This window comes from Cupressus sempervirens, chromosome 1 (genome assembly GCF_028749045.1).
Source record: "Cupressus sempervirens isolate cs-2001-9-10 chromosome 1, ASM2874904v1, whole genome shotgun sequence".
NCBI lineage: Eukaryota > Viridiplantae > Streptophyta > Pinopsida > Cupressales > Cupressaceae > Cupressus > Cupressus sempervirens.
Window position 1 is genome coordinate 579,980,530 of NC_143118.1, and position 22,432 is coordinate 580,002,961.

General features: G+C 35.8%; 1 protein-coding gene across 2 annotated transcripts in view; it reads left to right on the forward strand.

The window, feature by feature from the left end:
* Positions 1-761: 761 nt before the first annotated feature.
* Positions 762-22,432, forward strand: part of LOC149578747 (3-methyl-2-oxobutanoate hydroxymethyltransferase 1, mitochondrial-like) — an 83,580-nt gene continuing 61,909 nt past the window's right edge. For both annotated transcript variants that reach the window (XM_089831272.1, XM_089831266.1), the window contains exons 1-4: positions 762-1,338; positions 2,483-2,628; positions 5,813-6,019; positions 6,093-6,239. In XM_089831272.1, coding sequence (XP_089687398.1) covers positions 978-1,338; positions 2,483-2,628; positions 5,813-6,019; positions 6,093-6,239 — 861 coding nt within the window. In that variant the 5' untranslated portion in view covers positions 762-977. The remainder of the gene's footprint in view (positions 1,339-2,482; positions 2,629-5,812; positions 6,020-6,092; positions 6,240-22,432) is intronic.

Sequence of the window (22,432 nt, forward strand, 5' to 3'; positions counted from 1 at the left end):
ATCAAGCGCTTTTGGATTCCTTCGATTTGTTTCCATTGTGCTATAGTAGTGCTGGTGGCCCATAATTCACACCCATAAAGAACAACTGGCAGCACAAGAAGACCAAACAAGGTTTGAATAGTTTTCCAATCCCACAACTCCGCTTCACGGCACCTATTCTGAAAAGCGTAGAAAGCCTTCCATCCACCTAATGTCCTTTTATACCTGCAGCTAGACCAGCTTAGTTTTTTGTTGAAATCGATGCCAAGGTATTTATATTCCGCAACTTCTTCGAGAACACTTCCATTGTAATAAAATTCATGTTGATGCTGTTTTTTATTATTAGAGAAAATCATAACCTTGGTTTTGCTGATATTGACTTGCATCCCCACCATTCTACAAAAGCGCTCAAGAGAAGATAGATGGTCTTGCAAACCACAAGCAGATTTGGCAATTAAACTGAGGTCGTCCGCATATAGGAGTAGCTTTATAACAAATTCCCCTAGCTGAATGCCTTCACGCTCTTGTGTATTTAACCACTCTTCTAGTTTGTCAATATATAAACCAAATAAAGTAGGGGATAAAGGGCAGCCCTGTTTGACCCCGATATCGCTCCTAAAACATTCTGAAATGCCATCTGAAGTTCTGATTTTGACTTTCACCTCTTCGTACATTCTATGAGCAGCAGCTCTGAGATGCCTAGGAATCCCCAATTCTTCCATCCTCAACCAAAGCTTGTCTCTCGGAACGGTATCAAAAGCTTTTTTTGAAGTCAACAAAGCAACAAAAAAGCAGATGAATGCTGCTGTGAGCCTTCAAAAGATAATTCACGTCCTAAAAGGCTTCTGCATTATCGGATTATTAATCAATGCATGATAACGATTTCTCGAACAAAATGGCCAGATAGGATTTCCCCATGTCCTGCATTTTATGGAAGCCTGCTAAACATTCTTCTGCCAATTTAATTGTTACCTAGTCCGATTCCCCAACAGTAGAGAATGTGCGCAAAGCTGTACTCAGTGCGCATGGCTCAATATCTTAAACATTTGTGCAGTAATTCGTGGCTATTGAAAGGAGAAAGAGTAATAATGAAAACGAGGAGTGTTGAGGAACTGATTCAAAACAAGTTTGATTTTTCTTCTTCTATGACGGGTTTTCGCGGGATGTCTAATCTTCCAGAAAATGCTGTTTATGGAGGACCCAAACCCCAATCCCCATGGAAAAGGATTACCCTGAACCATCTTACAGCTAAATACGAGAAGGGAAATCCAATCACAATGGTCACTGCATATGACTACCCCTCTGCAGTTCATGTGGACATGGCTGGCATCGACATCTGCCTAGTGGGAGATTCTGTGGGTGAGATATCTGTACAATTAAATATAAGTGAATAAAATTGTCCATATATGTAAGATGTTTGTAATCCTTTTGCTCAATGATTTTTTCCTTTTAGTCTTATTGTAGTTTTACAGTACTTTCATAAAATAGGTATTTTTTAATTGAAAAGCTGGCATTACGCAACTGAAAGCAGAAAAAACAATTGAGCTATTTTATCCCCCAGAAATGGAGTGGGTACTGGAGGTCACGCACCTCTATCATGACCCCTGCATTGCTAGCACTATTCGAGTACCACTAAATAAACATCTATTTTACTTGGTCTAGATGAAAAGCCATTCCAATTATTTCGAATGCACTGGAAGCAAATTTTCCTGCCACATCCATGGACCATCATTTAGGCAACCATTCATCTTTAACATCTACTAAATACCACAAAGATAGAACCCACATAATGCGGGCACGCAATATAGGATTTGTTGAAATTCAATTCTACTACTCTAGCAAGCAATTTACATTATGGGAAAGGAAACAAGAAGTGGGGAAGGGAGGCAGAGTGGCTTACATCAAGTATTTTAGGATTAATTGAAAGCCAAATTCCTCCTCAATACCCACCAAGCTGTATTTAGACAGAATCATCTTCAAAGGCCGGGTGATTACTCTTCTCAGTGATCTGGTTTAATCGAAAGTCAATTCCTTTGCCACAGACACCAAACCCCATCAAGACAGATCCCTTGCACGGGATCTGCCCTGGGGGGCAATACACTCAACAAGCGTGGATTTAATTTAAAACGAGGCAGGCATGCCCTTCAACTGGTTTCAAATTAGTTGAGAGCCAATTCATCCACCACATACATCAAGACAGATTGAGACAGAGACCACAAAAAGTAGGAGCAGGTGTAGCTCAACAAGTCTAGTTATAATTGAAAATCAAAGCTTCTACCACATCCACCAAATTGAATTAAGATACTGGACAGTGATCGCTTAAAGTCGGGTCAGGCATGGTCTCCAACTACTTTGTAATTAAGTGAAAACCTATTCCTCTGTTGCATCCACTAAGCTGCATTAAGTAAGCAAACATTTAAAGCGGGGCTGCTACCCGTGAGTTTTGAACCTGGATTACTTTTCTGATATTTGTTTTGGATTGGCTGATGTCTTGATTGAATAGGAATGGTGGTGCATGGACATGATACAACCTTACCTGTCACAATGGAGGATATGCTGCTTCATTGTCGCGCAGTAGCTCGGGGTGCTTCCCGACCTCTCCTTGTTGGGGATTTGCCTTTTGGCAGCTACGAAGAAAGCAAAGAGCAGGTATTTGTTCACAGGATACGTATTTGTTAGGATTTTATTTCTTCGGAGTTGATTTGTATTTCCTGCATAATATAATCTAGATAACACTAGTCTACATTTTTTTAAATTTAGAACAAAATCATTGGCCTTGCTGTTGAATGAAGCAGAATGTATGTGTCTGTTTTGCAAACACTTTGGAGTCTGCAATACCGAGGAAAGTTCATTTACACCCAGATGGTTTGGTTACTTTGGAATTATAAGGTGTAACATACTTAAAATTCAGAAACTAAATGATTCTCAAATAAAGAAACCAGATCTTATTCTTAACCATAAGATTAGAGATACAGTTAAAAGTTAAAACAGTTACTTAACTACTTCACATGAAAAGGAAATACAAGCTAACTATTATCTTGATTTGCATATAAATAGAAATTAACAATCATCTAACTACTAGCTCACATGACATTCAGTTATTAACTATCATTTCAATTATGAAATATTTCAAGGATAGCAGCATATTTTAACAAGAAATTACAAATAGAATCATAAAAAGGGTTACCAGAATAAAAACAGTTGATGACACAGAGTTGTGCAAGCCTTGGCATCTGGAAGAGAGGAGAAGCATTGCCATGGGCTTAACCTCCTAATTGCGGACCCTTAGTATCCCCTCACAATCTCCAATGAGAAAGGCCCTCCTTACCATGGGAGTTGGCTTGGGAGACCCTCATCCAGCGATTGAGCATTCTGGTGTTGTTGACTAGTCGATTGTTGAGACTATGGACACATTCCAACCAGCCTATCTTACAATTGCTAGCACCCTGACCTCTGGTGATCATGGTGGCAAATGTCATTAATGACCTTTGCCAAAGATTTCAAATGGGCATCTTATGTGCCCGCTCACCCACTGCTTGACTTGACAACAAGAAAATGCAAAAGGATTACCACGAGCTATTTTTTATATTTTTTTATCAAGTATTAATGCTGATTTTATTTCCTTCTTTCATTGCAGGATTCTTCCCACTCTTTCCTCCCTTTAGCTTGACCATGATAGTACTCAATGCTTTGGGGAAATTTATGTTAAATATTTGGATTTCATGATCCCTTATTCCTTTTCCATACATCATGCCTTTATCAGCCTATGGCATCATAAGAAAATATGCTTTTAGTTTTGTTTTAATTACATCAAGAGAGCTCTCCATCGCAGAGACATATCGGTTATGTCCCTGTATGGTGCTCCTGTATTCAGATCATATAAATATGCAACACGATATTACACTAGCAGAGCATATATGTGAACAAATAAGATCACTATACACTAGCAGAGCATATTGGTGATCAAATAAGATCATTATGGAAATAAGCACGTTCAGCTCTGTATTTGTAGACATGAAATAAAGCCAGAGACAGCTGATAAAATTGGCATATACAGGAAATGGAAGACACATTAAATATAATGGGATTCACAAAGCATGACCTGATCCCACGTGAGCGGTCTGATGTATATGGGAATTTGTAATATGACTGACACCAAGACTCCAGAACAATCCGATGATTAATCTCGGACTTAGCCCACGAGCTTCGGCTCTAGCTATATATCACTGTGAATCACTTTTGTGTGAGCTCAATCATGCAACACTATTATGTGGTGTTGAAAGAAATCTGTAATACTTGAAATAAATGTGCAAAGAGATAGAAGAAATGTACCTCCGCGGCATGATCAAGGAGCATAAATAAAGAGCAAAGTATTGGCCAAGAAGGAAAATGAGCTCCCACATTGGTTCAGTTAGACCAAGATTGACGTGGCAAGAATGTTTCAAGACTTTTAAAAATTCGAAAAGAAATGTGCATACGAATATGATAGCTCGATGCCATAAGGTGGCGGATACAAAATACAATAAGGTTGATCCAAGTAATTAATAAATGACCATGCCCACGTCAAGGTAAATATAAAAGCAAGGGGGTCAAAAATACGTCTAACACGTCTTGGTATAATAATGTCACTTCCCATATATTCATGCTCGCATGAGTAATATGATATGTAGGTATATATATGTATACACACACACACACACACACACACACATATATATATATATATGTATGTATGTATGTATGTATGTATGTATACATACATATATATACACACACGTCAATGATAAATTTCGCATACATGTGTGTGTGTGTGTGTGTGCGCACTGTGTGTACATACATAAATATTTCGTACCCACTCAAGTATGAGTATAGACGTGATATTGCTATACCAAGACATGATAGCTTGCACAGTACATCGAAATCATACACAGTGAAGGTAATATTCTTACTTAAGTTCTTTATAATGTTTGTATTTGTTTACCTGAATAACTCATGGTAATCCTCGTAGTTTCTTGCTTGCCTAGCCGTTTTAGTCCTTGGTCTAGGTGGTTAAGTTCATACCGTTGGTCTGATAGTGGATTGGGTGTCCCCTTCCTAACTCTCATTTTGGTGAGTCCATTTTTCAAATTTTAAGAGAAGGTTATAGAGATTATTTGCACCAATGATGAGGGTCTAGCTATAGTTGCAGCCAGGAATCAAGCCATTTATCTCTCATTGTTTGATGAGCCATTTGACCCTTGAAGGGCATTTGATACTATGATTGTTGATAAACTATTAAACACTTGCCATTTATCATTATGTTTCAAACTTTATTATTTGATGAACTGCACTGTGTTTTGAAATTTCATTTTGCAATTATAAATTCATTGTATGATTTTCTTTGCAATCATGAACATAGATTCATGAGTGGGTATTTAATGTTTATCTTTGACATTTGGCATTGATCAATGATCAAGAAACATATATTTATACAATGAAATAACTAAGTTTTGTAATTGTGCATGTTTCTCTTATTTTTTTGTATATATAATGCATATATATACAATCATGAACCCAAATGGGAAAAAAAAAATTGCCCGAACCCACGAACCCTAACTCGAGCCTGAATTTGTCCCCAAACCCGAATCGGTAACTTAGAGTACAACTCATATAATTAGAGAACGGTTCCTATTATGTAGGAGATCAATTCCTATATAAGTGTTATGTATTTGAATGGAAAATAATGAAGTACCTATTATTTTGTGCTGATTACTTGCAGCTTCTTTTGTCTCTGATTAGATTCTTTTTATAGTAAAGGTATCAGAAATATCATTCATAGTTGATTGTATGGCAGGCAGTTGCAAGTGCAGCTCGCATGTTGAAGGAGGGGGGAATGGATGCCATAAAGCTTGAAGGAGGCACACCCTCCAGGGTTACTGCAGCAAGAGCTATTGTTGAGGCAGGGATTGCAGTCATGGGACATGTGGGATTGACTCCTCAGGCAATAAGTGTTCTGGGTGGATTCAGGCCTCAGGGTAGAAACATTGCTAGTGCAACAAAAGTAAGCTTCATGACATTGGGAATTCATCACAACATGGTATATCTATGCCTCAGGGTAGAAACATTTTTTGCAGGTACTGGAGAGTGCATTGGCTTTGCAGGATGCAGGATGTTTTTCTATTGTACTTGAATGTGTGCCTTCTCCTGTGGCAGCAGCCGTCACTTCTTCTCTTCGAATACCTACAATAGGAATTGGAGCTGGGGCTAATTGTGGTGGTCAGGTTGCTTTTTTTAAAATCTCCATTTCTAATTTTTCTCTTTCTTCTTATTCATATTAATCAAGTTTGATTTACTGACAAAGGTTCTAATGCATCAAAACATACTTACTAGAAAACTTGTTCACTAGAAATTCAGTTGTGAACTATACACAAAATGAATTGCATAATCTAGATAGGTCTTTTGTTAAATCTTTTAAGTAGGGTGTGCTATCTGCCATTATTTGCCAGTTATGTTCTTGTGGGGATATTATCAAGTCTGTCATTTCTCTGCATGGTGACAAAAGCAACCAGTCTGTTATTGTATTGCATTATTTTGCAAACTGGACATTGCCTTTTATTCTTGCTGAATACATGTCAATTTTTAGTCTTATTCTTATATTTCACTGGTTTTGATATAATGCTTAGTCCTTCCAATGGCCATGCATTTCTTTGAGACTGAATTGTCCAGCATTAATATTGCTTACTAATATATAAATTTGAAATTTCTTCGTCAAATAGAATATTCTTCCATATGGTTAATCACAGTAACAAAAATCTGTTGGGGAAAAAAATCAGCAAACCAAAAGGTTAAGATCCTTTTACAAAACTCAGATTTAATCAAGCAAATTTTGGATTTGAAAAAAATTTAAAGATGCAAAAAAGAAGAAAAATCACTAGTTCTTAAAATTTAAGGCATTTTATTAGCATAATATAGAGAGCAAACAAAATAAGAGTTTAGCCTATAAATTGTGGAATATTGAGTTTTGTCATTTATGTTCATATCATTGATTACACCGAATTGCACAATGTGTCCAACATAGTGCACAAATACTAACTGCATAATTATAGTTTTCAAAATTTCAATTACAATCTATTTTGTAAAAATTTGATGCTCAAATTGAATACATATCTCCAAAACCTTAGATGCAGCCAATAACTCTAACTGCAGAGAGACTAGGTTTGCATGTTATGATGATAATCCCGGGTGAGAGCCTTCCTAAGTTGTTTAACCAAATTACTATCAAGGTTGGCATCTATTAGGATTTTAAAATAATTAGGAGCAAGTAGGACATCATTTAACCCACTCAAAATCAGGATTGATTTTATCACGGTTAATTAAGTTTTTTTTGCATTGTGCTTGGTGTTTTTGTTATAAAAACTAGAATTGGCAATTTAAAGATTTACAAAAATAAAATAATTATAATTATAATTACAGTTGCTATTACTTCAAAAATCTGACATTGATTTTTTTTTAGTTCCAAGTGGAGTGTGTGCTGAACAACACTATGTGATTCATCCAATGTTGCATTAGACAACTGTGTTTATTGGAGTGTACATGCTCAAAATTGCTCTATATACACTCACAATTGAATAAACTGCATTGTTGACTCAAGATATGCATTGCCATCCATCAAAATTTGTTATTACTAAACACAAAAATCCCACCATTGCACTAAAAAAAACAATTTATTTTGAAATGATATCACGTAAGATATACTAAAAGCTTAACTCATTTAATGTGCATGTTTACAATATAGAGAGATTGTCGATATTTTTTGGAATCTTGAGTTTAAAACCATCTTGCATTGGATGGCAGCCGTACTTGAGAAAAACCCCCTTGCTTGTATATTGGCAACCCTAACAAAATTGCGTCTAACTTTGATAGTGTGGGGAACATTTTGTCAATGCACATGAGTAGGTCTTGTGTGACCCCAATATCATCTCTGAATGAGAAGCTACAGAACATTGATAAATCTAAATAGTATTAGACAACATAGAGAGGGGAGTACATATGTTAACCCAATCTCCTATTAAGAATGTCCCACAATGGCATGTACTTGTTTTTAAAATTTCCTATTTGACTCCTCATCACCTCCTTGGCCCCGTTCAAAGGATCCTACAAATAGACCATGGTGGTAATATTCCCATCCACTAGTCTGAAAACGTTTATTAGAGGCTCTATAAATTTAACCACTCATTTTGCAGCATTCCAAAATCTCACAAAAAAAATGTACTTCATCATTGGTATGTCATCCATTTGATTGGTTAAGTTGAACTCCATCTACTCATTTGAAATTTTAAAAGCATGTAGCTTCGGTCTGATGATCAGCATATGTATATGTATATATGTACAACAATATGATGCACATACTGTTATACATACATGCATACGTATTTGTTGTATGTGAACAATGCACAGTTGAAACCGATGATATATATATATATTTTCTGAGAGCATTAAAGGCATGATCAAAACTTATTCTGATTCCTTTGATATTTAGATCACTATCGATCTATACTTTATATCGAGCCGCAGAGCTTAATGTTTGGTAATACATTGGTATACTTGTGTTAAGTCCATAACAAATTGTGAATGATTAGTTACCTTCGAACAGGTGTGAGGATGAATGTTCATGTCTCCATTCGGAGACACGACCATTCATCACCACACCCTTTCACTCAATATATATACTTGATCCGCCCGAGTAAACAAGGCATCAAAATCAATTAATGCAAGCACATCAAAGGATCGGAGAACATTCTCAGAATATTATATTATCTCTGCACTAACTTTTACAGATTCTGTATCGAATCTATCCTTTGTCAACAGTGATCATACCTGCAATAAAATTGTACATCAGTCTGCTGTCGAATTTGAAATCTGGTAAGGAACTTTACAGAAACAAACATTCACTTCAAATTATTTTCTCTACAAGAAAAGAGTATTCAATGCAAGCAACTGTATAGCAAATCTTGTCACCTTTTTAAAAATTTGTCTTTTTGCCTTTTGTGAAAAGAAACATCATACACAATACCTTTGTGTGATTGTTGATAAATTTGGTAACAGTGCAAATCTCTTCCTAGATCTCCTTAGTCCATTCAAATTTCCAATTTTCTTTGGGGTTATATTAAGGCAATATATCATGCATGGGGTAAATTATAATAGAGGGATACCTGTCCATTCGAAGTCCCCTAGTAGCCACTTCGTCAAACAATATAAACAATGCAACCTTGATTCTGATCTTTATGTAATGCATCCACAAATTCCATGAAGATTGCACAAATATCGCATGAGACAAGGAAACTGATGATAGTTCGGTTCCTTCCATTCATCCACCCATTTGACATTACGGGGCATCCTATCTTTTTACAAACTATTCAACAGTTGTTAACAACATTCTTAACATATTGGTGCAGGGGCACCCCTTAAAGACCCATAAAGACTCATCCATTGGTTTTGGTTGTTTATGTTGTAATAAAGTCCCTTGGACCATTTCACATCATCTTGTAAGGTTTTGGAACCATTTTGTAAGGCTAAAGGCCACTACGTCCTGATTAGGCATGTAAAGACCAATATGGCAAACTTGGTCAGGAGAATGATAAATTTGGAGTTCATTTATGTTAGGGTCATGTTTGACCTGTGAGCAATGTAATATGAGTAGTAGAAGGTAGGTGGACAAAGTTGTCAAAAAGTTGCATTGCAACTTCTGCAATATTGCTCCAAACGGCTATTTGGTTTCGAAATTCAGTTGAGATTGGTTCCAACTGTTGAGAATTGTCATTAAATTCCTTATAGGGGTTGAGGCATAAGGGGTGGATGTAATTTTGCATTGAGTTGAAGTGATCATTCTGAGTTTTCAACATTTTGCTATCATTTCCTTGCTGTGTATGGACGTGTACGGATTGGAGGCATGATCAGAGCACATGTTTGGATAGGTTATTGAATAAGCTTTCATTTGCATCTGGTTTTGTGAGTTTTTGTGGAGATTTGAGCAAGTTAGAACATTTTTTGTAAAACTGGCCTGAAACCCTCATTCATCCAGGGTTTGACAGAGATGTTGGTAAAAGCCTGACATTCCACCGGCCAATTGGCTAAATCAATGTGCAATGTTAGGGAATAGGATGCTTAATAAGATCCTTTTGGTCTCAAAATTGTCCTTCACGTTGGTGAATTTTGGGATAATGCCCTATGCCTGTCATCCATTATGTGTCAGGTTAGGAAGATAGGAATGCAGAGATAGAATCCAAGGGGTTGGGTGCCAACCAATGCTGGAATTGGTGTTTTTAAGCCTGGGAAGAGGCGATCCAAGTTTCAGTTGTGACAAACAAGCAATTGGCCTAGTACTTGCTTTGTAAAATAGGCCTAATTGCCCTTTTAGGCCTATGCAATCAGTGGAGATTTGACTGGGTCAAATGTGGAATCCAGATCTGATTTTGGGATGTGTTTTATAACTGGGAAAAGGGTATCTGGAAGTGTTATTTGTTTGGGTCTTTGTTTGCAGTTTCCGAAGTTTGTTCTAAATTAGTCCTAAAATAGGATTACAAGGAAATCAGCTCTCCTACAAAGTAAATACCCTAGAATGGTATTGTGGGTCTGACTATTGGGTCAATTATGTTGGTTGGACTCCATAAAGATAACCCTCAGGGTCCAACCCTATCTCTGCAAGTGTTGTGGCGTGATCCTTGCATAGTAGGAATTAATGTAAGGAAGTCTCATTGTCAAAATATGGGGATTTGATGTGAGAAGTTGTATCATCTAAGGTTGGAGATTGTTGTGTGTTGGGAAAGGATAAGGAAGTTGTTTGAGCCATATTCTTGTGTGTATCAAGGTGTTGAGTAGCCTACATAGAAGCCAAGGGTCTCCAGGGGCAAGTTAGTTCAAGAGTTTGATAAAGGAGTTTGTGAAGTTTTTTGTGTCATTGGTATACCCTCTGCATCACATATTGTATTGCATCATTGGGCATATCAACCCTTAACATCTCATATGACAGCTTTGAATCCAAGGCCAACAACTGCAAAAAACTTCCACCATGTCTTGCTAGTATGAAGTCATAGCAACATTAACGGTAGGCTAGAGTAGAGCCAAAATATTGAAATTTCCTTTTTGTGTATACATAGACATTCTCTTCCAAAGTGGTTTATGATCCTAAGGAAGTATGAGTTGCAAAGAAATAATTAATATTTCTTTTACTTATGTTTGGTTCATGTGCCATAGAATTAGGTGTTGACTAAGACTGTCTAAAAGACTCTTATGCACTAGCTAATCCAAAGGATTATCACTGCTCTCCACAAAACTAGAAGCCACTTCTTTCTCAATTATTGTTAGAAATTAGTGTTCACATGAATAGAATTGAAAGTATAACTATGTCCATTAATATTAAGTTGTTAGGAAACTACTTATTATTGAACTCTAATAATTGTTTGTTTGTGAGTTGTCAAAACAACTCACAAATATAGGAGAGTTGTTATATAGCTGTTTCCTATAAAGTAAGAAACACAACTATATATATATATATATAAAATCTATTTAGCACGAATTATTTTTCATATAACATTTCTAGCTTCTCTGTGACCATATTTCTTAAGCATAGTCTTTTCTGTGCCCTATTACTTAGTATATTCACAGATTTTAAGGCAAACTTTTCAGATGTTAGATGACAGAGTACAGTTATGCTAGGCCCACATACCTCCATTGATTGTTTTGGTGATTTCTCCAAATCGGAGCGGGCATAGGAGACTGCTTAGTTGAAGGCACATTCATTAAGATAATTGTGTTTCTTATCTGTGGGTGCCTTGTGGATTCCACAGGTCCCAGATTTGAGATCCGTTTGGTGTTTTGATCAGATCGATGTTTAGCAACAGTGACTTGCATGGAGTCTTTTTTTTTCCAACAAACATCTTCATTAATTAGCTCTTTTATCATTGGACTGGGTTTTGCTTGGTGAAGATATGGTTTGTTTGGTGCTGATAACACCCAGTGCATTTTATTGTTTGAAATCGATACTTTTTCTCCTCAAAACAATCTCTGTTTCCATTAAAGGAGGAAGCAAATCACATTGACATGCAATGCTGGAGATAGTTAGAGGAAAAGTATGATCTGCAGTTATAAGAATTTATTTTCCTGTGTGTGAATTAACATTGATGACATTCCAAAAATCAATCACTGTTTCCATTGAAGAACAAAGAAAATCCGATTGGCCTTCGATGATGGAGATAGTTTAAGGCAATGTATGATCTGCAGTTAGAAGAATTTATTTTCCTGCATGTTATTACCATTGATGAAATCCTGAAAAACTTTTGTAGCCAACGAAGTCTCTTCCTAAAGGAGAGCTCACCAATGCAGCGTCAATTCTGAAGGATAAGATGTGATTGATATAATGGACAGGCATGGGGATATTTAATGTTGAAAATGCACTTATTCAACATCGGCGCATTGTCTTTTGATGCATAAACGTATTGTGGGATTATCACACCATCGCCCCATTGCAAATGGGGACCCCCTCTTTTTGCTTTAGCAATTAGAAGTCATTGTCTTAGGTGGTTTCAATTGGCAACATTTTAAAGTCTCCAAGTGTAACATCCACTTTTTCCGGGTCTTAATTAACAACTAACATATTCAAAGAAATACAGTTATTACTTCATTTTCATAGGAAGACAGTTATCAGTTACGTTCATGTGAATGAGATTAATAGCTATAATCAGTTAAACGAAATTCCATAACTAACAATTGAAAACACTTGCAATGAATTTAGTATGGAAATTAAAATCTACATACCATGGAATTTCAAAACCGAAATCAATCTAGGAATGCTTTTGCAAACACCTAGGTTAGTCCATAAATACCACTTAGGATCAAATGACGTTTACCATCCAATACCACTATATCAAAAATTAAATGACGATTACCATTAAATACCACTATATCAATTAGGGCATCACATACAACTGTATCAGTTAGGGCATCTATTATCATTGGATCATTTAGGGCATCACATACCACTTTGATAATTAGGGCATCAATTACCATTGGATCATTTAGGGCATCAGATACCATTGTATCACTTGGGGTGTCAGATACCACTGTATCATTTAGGGCATCAAATACCACTGTATCGTTTAGGACATCTGATACCACTGTATCAATTAGGACATCAAATACCACTGTATCTATTGCTACTTGTGGCAATAACATAAGATTAAAGTTATGCTCATAATCATTATTCTTATAAATGAAAGACTAAAATAACAATCCTATAGATATATTTCGTATTTAGTTGAAAGGTTAATCAATCTAAAAGATTACCAAGGACATTGACGAGAAAGGTTGCTTTCATCAAAGGAAATAACCGAATTCAATGATATAAATTAATCACATCTACTTGTATAAATATAAAAGTAAAAATACCTGTTAACAATAAATGTTTGAATCCTCAACTTATTTTATCAAATGCATGTCTTGACATCTTGCGGAGAGGGAAAACATTGTCAGGGGCTTGACCACCCAACATCGGACCATAACTTATCCCTACACAATCTCTAACGAGAAAGAGCCTCCCTACCCAGAATAGACATGGAACACCTTGTCAGCCATTGAGCATCCTGGTATCTAATCACACCACTCGACTTGACAACAGGAGAAAACAATAAACATGATCATGCATGAGCTATTAAATGATTCCATTTAAAATGATATACATTGTTATGTCACATCGGATTCTGTTTCATGTTATTGCAAATTCCTTTCTCTCAACTCTTCACCCTTTTCCTTGGCTATATAGCTGGGTGAGTCCTAGGTGTTTGAATCTTAGTGAAACTAGCTCTTTTTGTTGATCTTCAAATGATATAAGAATTTTACATGTTTCCAGCTTATCACAGTCTGTGAATTCTGAGAAGTGTAACTTTAAGACTTGCAGAATAAATATCATTTGATTCTGACTTTCAACGTCATAATAAAGATATGATATCATGTCATGGATACTTGGCCTTTACTCATCATAAACAACTCTATCTTAGAGATGGTCTAACTGATGATATTTAAACAAAATGATTTGCACCATGATACAAGACTGTATCTTATTCCTATAGTAAATTGGATTGCAGCAATATCTGATAATAAAACATATTGTAATGCTTGGAATATGATCACCACATAACTTGGTAAAAAATATGGAATAGAATGGTGTCTTGCTGGATGCTATCAATTAGCCCCACCTTGCAGAGGTATCCGAAGTATAGGAAGAAGACGGGTGCTAAAAAGAAGAAGTCAGATGCAATAAAAAGAAATCGGAAAGTAACATGAATCTTGGTTAAACGCTATCAGCCGACACTGTAACATCCGGTTTACCCGGGTCTAAATTAACAAATATCATACTCTAAGAAATATAATTACTACCTCATTTCATAGGAAGACAGTTGTATTATTCATGTTCATGTGAATAAGATTTACCATTAAAATCAGTTAGACAAAAATTTCTTAACTATAAACTTGAAATACCATCAGATGAAATTACTATAGAAACTGTAAACCACATACCTCGAAAAACTGAGATTGAAATCAGACTAGGGATGCTTCTACAACCACCCGAGTTAGTCCACAAATAACAATATGACAATATCACAGGACGACTACCATCTAAAAACTGCTATCTGAAAATCAAATGATGATTACAATTAAAAACCACTATATTTAAATTAGGGCATCACATACCACTGTATCAATTAGGGCATCATTTACCATCGGTTCATTTAGGGCTTCTGATACCACTATATCACTTAGGGCTTCTGATACCACTGATTCAAATAGGGCTTCCAATACCATGGATTCAATTAGGGCTTCCGATACTATGGATCCAATTAGGGCTTTTGATTCCGCTGTATCATGTAGGGTTCCAACTGTCACTCAATCAATTAGGGCTTCGGATTCCTTTCCTTCCGATTACTTAAGTGACTCCTTAAGTAATAGTGGATAGCTTGTGTCTTGAACGAATTCCTTGCTTTCAATACTGCAATCCACGACAAGTGATAAGAAGGTCTTAGGCATTACAAATTCGAGTCAATAAGCTACCATTCTGGAATGACCTACGGTTATGGTTTGAAGGACTAAAAAGGAAATGAACACACGCCTCAAACGATTACGGGGGTCTATAAAATAAGCCAAGTTTGACTCTACGGCTTCCAACCGTTACAAGAAACCATTCGAAAACTCTCAAATCGACTTAAAGAATAAAAAGGAGGAGGAAAAGAAAGAAAGAAAGAAGATGAAAGGTTTTTAAAAGTTATTATAATTATTAAAATCTAATATGTACAAGCAACTTAATTAATTATTAAATTATAATGGTGCTAAACCATTTATACATATATGAACGTTTATAAATATTAATTAAAATAATATGACGAAAGATATATTAAATTCCTTTGAGACATGTTTATCTTTTAACTCAATTATTTTAATTAAATTATTTATTTAAATAACTCATGCGGTTCCATAGATGTATTCTGTTCCAAGTCGCTAGGTCCTCTACTCATCTATCTAGTGATGGTGATGCTCCTGCTTAATTCATTTCTGACAATGTTTCCACCCTACTAATAGGCTCCCTACAAGGAAATTCTCCACTGTTAATTTATATTATCATAATAAACTATTTAAATAATCACAATGGTTAACCATCTTCTTAATTCCATGAATTCATGATTAACTATCAACTTAACATATCATCTTCACTTGAAATCATAACGACCAACTATCTTACCATTTCGCTAGATTACATCAAATTAAATTGCCAACTAACTTCATGTGAACCTCAATGGCTATATTTCAAGCTAGGTCAAAATTTGGAATGTAACAGGCACCTTCACGGAAAGAACTCTCAATGCAATCTTAGTGTGATTCCAATCCCATATTCAGGAAGAGTATAGATGAAATGAGAATCATTGTGGTAGAAAATATATAGGAAAAGAACGAAGGGAAATCTGGAGAAGGATATCTCATGAGGAATGAGACTCTATGGTCTCTCATGGCTTCCATAATACAAAGAGATAAAATGTCTCTTTGGCTTCCAAGAAGCCGTAACATAAAAGAAGTGTCTTGGCTCTTGGACGCCAAATAAATATGCCAAGTGTTCAATCGGTTTTGAGTAAAGAATTGAATAAATAAGAAAAAGTATTTGAAAGGTTACAAATCAAAAGAAAAATACAAACATATTTATTTACTTGCACATAAATATATTTTATTAAGATGACACATATTAAATGTTTATCCAAGGATGTACCTTTTAATTATGTATATCTAAATACATGTTTCATCTTAGAAGATTTATTTTTTCTTGTACATGCATTTAAATGTACGTATTAAATAGATAAAATCTTGTATAAAAATAATATTATGATGTCACCTTTAATTTATATCTGTGTATGTATGTAAATATGTTTATAATGATGTTTTTGAAAAGTCAACCAAAAGCCATTAACGCTATGTACTTTAATTAAGTTAGAATCATTAATGTTTTTAATGTTTATCTAATAGCTCATGCGTGTCTAATGTGTGTATCCTGTTATGCAGTCACTAGGTCTTTGACTATGGTGATTCACGATTCATACCCATTTGCCCAGTGATGGTGATGCTCTGGTACCTAATTCTTTTCTGACAATGCTTCCACCTCTTCAATGTGCTCCTTACAAAGAAATTCTTCACTCTTAAATCATATTATCATAAGAAGTTATTAATCATAAATAATCATAATGGGTAACCGCCTTTTCAATTTTATGAATTCATGATAAATAATCAACTAGCATGTTATTTTCACATGAAATGATAATGAATAATCATCTTACCATTTCGTAGGATTATAAAATTTAACTGTCAACTGACTTCATGTGAACCTCAATGGCTATATGAACATTTTAAATTGGCTCGAAAATTGGGATGTAACGCCAAGTCCGAGGGCGAGTTTGAGCAATTTTGGCCTGCTAGGATGTAATTTCTGTCCTAGATTTGTGTGAGGGTTTTGATGCCCCTTTGAGGTATTTTTGTAGCCTAAGTCTTAGTGGAAGGGAAGAGTTTTAGTCTAAATGAATAATGGTTTACATGTTTGGGAGATGGGAGAAGTATTGTGAGCAAATTCAAAAGGTGGTGGAAATCCTCTCGAGAGAGGATTCCCACCAGCTATCATTTCTCCTCAAAATCTCAAGATTTCCCCTCGGGCAAAGTGATGTGCAAACTTGGTTGTGAGGGATCCTTACTAAGGTAATAAATTGATTGATATGATGTTAGAACGATAAAGAGAAGGAAAATGGTAATTTCCTAAGGATAAGTGCCACAGTCATGTGTGGTAGAAATCCTTCGACCATAGGATTCCCACCGTGGAAATCCACTCTTCTCAGGATTTCAACTCTTCTCATTAACTCAAAATTGATGCAAAATCATGCTAAGGCATAGCAACTTGAAAATAAGTGAAAGAAATAGCATAACGGAGTGAAATGGCATGTTTTGGGAGTCTAAATGGCAAAATCATATTTGGTGGAAATCCTTTGAATAGAGGATTCCCACCACAATAATCTTCTCCACTTGGAATCTCCCCCTTTCTCTTTAGCCTTACTTTCCTCATGTAAGATGAAAGACACATTAAATGGGCAGATTAGAGAGTTGTGAGAGAAATGAATTTTGATGCTAAGTGACTAAAATTGGAATGGATTTTTATCATGCTTGGTGGAAATCCTAAGGCAAGAGGATTTAGTTTGCAAAGTAAGATCATGAAATGACTTCAAGGTTCCTTCTTAATTGTGGACTTCTCTTAGTTTTATGATGTGATATGTTGTTTATCACAAAGAAACTTACGTTATTCATTCAATGGATATTAACTCTTGCACTTCTAAAAATTTTGCTTCACAACGTGCAATGAAAATATAGTTTTTGATCTTCAAACATCCACTTCAACTCCAACTTAAGGTTATAACTTTTATTTCTATTTCTACTTCTACTTCTAACTGTGAATGCCAGAAATCATGGATGACTTGGACTATACTACATGTAATCTCACCAATGGCTCCACCCACCAAGTGCAAGCTTCTAAGGAACTCTCAAATGCTTTTCAAATCAATATCTTCTCTCCAATCCTATCAAATGGATGCAAACTAAAAATTCACCATCAATTGAAGTTAAGTGCATTCAACCATCGGCTTACCACACAAGGTATTCCTACCATCAACAAGAGGCTAGTGGTTTGGATTTGTTTGAGTTAAGGAAATAAACATTCACAACAACTACCATTCGACTAAACTACTTCAACTTAAAAAGAAATCTACTCCAAATGAAAGATTGAGGAAACCATGCAATACTACAAAGAAATATGAAGTAATCCACCATGAAGAACCAACAATGAATTATCAATTACTTTGATAGGCATTATAGCAACAACTTCATCAAGTCTCTCCCTTAGCTAGCCTACTCTAATCTCCTAGTTCTCTACTACCTCCAATCTTTGAGCTAATGAATTACAAATGAGAAGGCCTTGGCCTTTTATAGTAGTTCCATTACAACGAAGGGTCAAGATCGATTCAAGATCAAGGGCTGATATTTCTTCCCAGAAACCCTACTTAGGGTTGCCAATACAACCAACTACATGAAGAAACCAATTCATGGGCCAATAAGAAAATCACAATGATTTTTCCAACTAATGAGAAAATAGGACACTTGGCATGTTGTGGTTGACTATGCTTGAAACTAACAATTTCTAATTAGAGGAGACAAACAACTGCCACCTCATCATCATTATCTTGTGCTTGGAGTTTTAGCTTGCAGAAGTTGTTTGTTAAAATTGCAAATATTTCTTGCTCGATTGTTAGTATCTCTCAATATTGTCCAAGGGGTTTAGCTTAGTTGGTTGAAATAATGATCTCCCATTGTGGAGACCCTGGTATAAATCCCAAGAGGGACATCTTTGTGGAATTATAAGTTGTGACTCTTGGTCTTCTATTGGTTGTATTTGTCTCATTGTAAAATGTGGATTCTAAGTTGTGACTTTTGGTCTTCCAAATGTTGTTTCTAGTGTGGTTGCTTGAAAGGAGCTTGAATAAGTTTGTAATTCTCATGTTGCTTGATTGAGCACAAGATTTATAAACGATTTCAGTATAAAAAGTATCTCTCAACATTTGAGATTTTCTCCATCCTTTGAAATTTCCTCATGGAATTGACTTGAATCACTTGCATCTTTGTGAACCAGTGAACTTGATGTTTCTTGATTCTTCTTGAATATGTCCTCATGCAGTTGGATCTTTTGTGCTTTCCTGAATTTCCTCTTGATTTTGATCTAAATTTGCAAGTTGATAGCTTGAATGTGAATCTTTCTTTCTCAGTAAAGTCCTTGGGCTTGAACCATCTTTTTGTAGCATCTACTTGGTTCTTCTCTCAAAGTCTCAAACTCAACCTTGACATAATCTCCATCTTTTACCTTGCAAAACAAAAAAGAGAGCTTCATTAAGTCTGCTAAAGAAATCTGAAAATAAATTCACATTAATAATGAACAAAATGGATTTCTCTTATTCAAGACTAATCCTTTCTATCTTCTTGAAACAATCAATGTCTCGGCCGTCAAGTATTTCTAGAGGCTTGGAAGAAAAAGTTCTTGGATGGAAATCCTAAGGCAAAGAGGATTCCCACAGTGGGAATCCTTTGATCAGAGGATTTCCACCAAGCATGATAAAAATTCATCCTAATTTTAGTCACTTAGCGTCAAAATCCATTCTCTCACAACTCTCCAATCTGCCCATTTTATTTGTCTTTCATTTTACATGAGCAAAATAAAGCTAAAGGGGAAGGGGAAAATTCCAAGTCGAGAGGATTATTGTGGTGGGAATCCTTTGGTCAAAGGATTTCCACCATATATGATTTTGCCCTTTTCTGCAATTATTTTAAACTTTTCTCTCATTATCAATAAATCTCTCACGAAGTGACATCCCTCATCTTTAACTCTTGTTTAGAATCATAAACTAGAGTGGTGGAATTCTTAATGTTGGAGGATTCCATTAGCGGAAACCCCAAGCTCAGAGGATTTCCACAGTGGGAATCCTTTGGTCAGAGAATTTCCACCAAATTTACTTAGTGCTTCATTTACTTCCATCCTTCCAAAAGTTCATCATTTCTCATCAATTTCATTTTAACACAATATCCTTTAGCTCTAATACTTGCTTGGAGTCAATGTTGGCACAAAGTAAAAAGGGAGTGAATTTTAGTTTGAGAGGATTAATGATGCAGGAGCATCCTGGGTGCAAGAGCAATCTTGCATCACCCAAAAATATTTTATTATTAGTCTTTTCTATTTTAATAAGGACTAGTAGATAGGGTGGTTACTATATATGAGAACTTATTATTTTTAGTAAGTTTGTCATATGAGTTCGGAGTGTTCTCATTTTCTACATGAAGGTTCATTTTAGACTTATAAGCCTACCATAAAAATCTCATTGCTCTAGCTTAAGTATCAGAGAAGTTATTGCGGATTTTTGGTGGAAACATTTTTAGGCTCATTGTTGGAGGCCTTAGAGTGCCCGGATGAGGTCCGAAAACTCGACGGAAGGGCACTTTGTGCGGTTCTGAGTTTGCAGATCAGGAGCTGATGTTTTTGAAAAGTGGTTATAATAGCCAATCGGAGCAACAGTTCGTGAGTTATGGCCTTTCAAAGTTGGGCAACCCGAAATATCTAAAATAATTGTCAAAGATGTATTTGGCTGACTCTATATGTTTTGTTAGGGTCTGTCGGCCCTAGGTATTTAGTTTCAATGTCTAGAACCTTCCCGAGCAACATAAAATTGCTTAATTAAGAAAGGCCTGAACATTGTCTATAACAACTCTGGGTGGTAGTTCGTAGCTTAGTCTTGCAGATTACTGTAATGAAGGCGCTCATGTGGGTTAGCATATTGTACTTGTGAATTTTGTAATTCCGCATTTGCGACGCAAATAAGAAGTCCATATTTTGTTCTCGCATTTGCTGTTGTTTCTTTGTTTCTGTTATGGTTATGTTATTAAGGGGAGCACCCTTTATCAATTAATGTGGTGGGAATTGACTAGAAATAGGATTTTCACAGTGGGAATCCTCTAGTCAGAGGATGTCCACCAAACATGATTTTGCACCTTTGTGTTAAAAATTTCCAAACCTTCATTGCTGTCAATCAATTTCATCTCAACTCAACTTCTTTACCTTTAATACTTGAAATTCATTTTGGTACAGAGTGAAAATGGGAAAAATTTGGTTTGAGAGGATTTCCATAGTGGGAATCCTCTGGTTAGAGGATTTCCACCAAACATCATTTCCTCAAAACTTATCCCATTTCAACATTCCTTGACAATTTCTTGCTTTATTTTTACTCATGACGTTGAGTTCATGCCTTAGACTGGATTTTTAATGCCTTGAGGATGGTGGAACTTTGGGCTTGGGAGGATTAATGTGGTGGGAATCCTCCCAAGCCCAAAATTCCACCACCCTCGAGGCATTCAAAATCCGGTCTAAGGCTTCAACTCAACATCATGAGTAAAAATAAAGCAAGAAATTGTCAAGGAATGTTGAAATGGGATAAGTTTTGAGGAAATTGTGTTTGGTGGAAATCCTTTGACCAGAGGATTCCCACTGTGAAAATCCTCTCTTTGGAGGATTCCCACCACGTTAATCCTCTCAAAACAAAATTCCCCCCTTACCCAAATTGACTCCAAGCAAATATTAAAGGTAAGGGATGTTGTGTTGAAGTGAAATTAATGAGAAATGATGAAGTACTAAGTAAATTTGGTGGAAATCCTCTAACCAGAGGATTCCCATTGTGGAAATCATCTGAGCTCAGGATTTCCACCAATGGAATCCTCCAACGTCAAGAATTCTGCTATTGCTGGGCAAGATTTCTAATATCTCTTGCAATTTCTTCAAATCTGCAATTCAAATCCTCCTCAAATGCTATCTCTGTATCTCTTTTACCGCCCAACTATAAAGCAAGGTATAGTTTTTAAATACCTTGGAAAATAATAATAATCCTTGTATACTGCATTGATGGATGACAATATCAAAACATTTGCAAGGATTATAATGATACTATGTCTTCCATGGTTGAGAATTTCTTTCACCAGATACGTATTACAATTTGGAATTTTTTTTTTTGTTGAAATTATTTATTCAATATTTCAATTGAGCAAAATAGTTTGGAGCTATATTATGATAGTCTGATGCATTATTCATGCACGGTACTAGAAGATACATATATCCTGCCCAACACAAATGTGAGCAAACTTTGGTGATGAAACCAAATAATTCTCAAAGTCGTGACAAAATAATATTTCCTTTGCCCTCCATAATGCTCAAGATTCATGACAATACCAATAAAATATATTAAGGACTCAAATATTTCTCTGTAGCTAAATCTTGAATTAATATTCTTCAACTACCGCCAATAATACATAGACA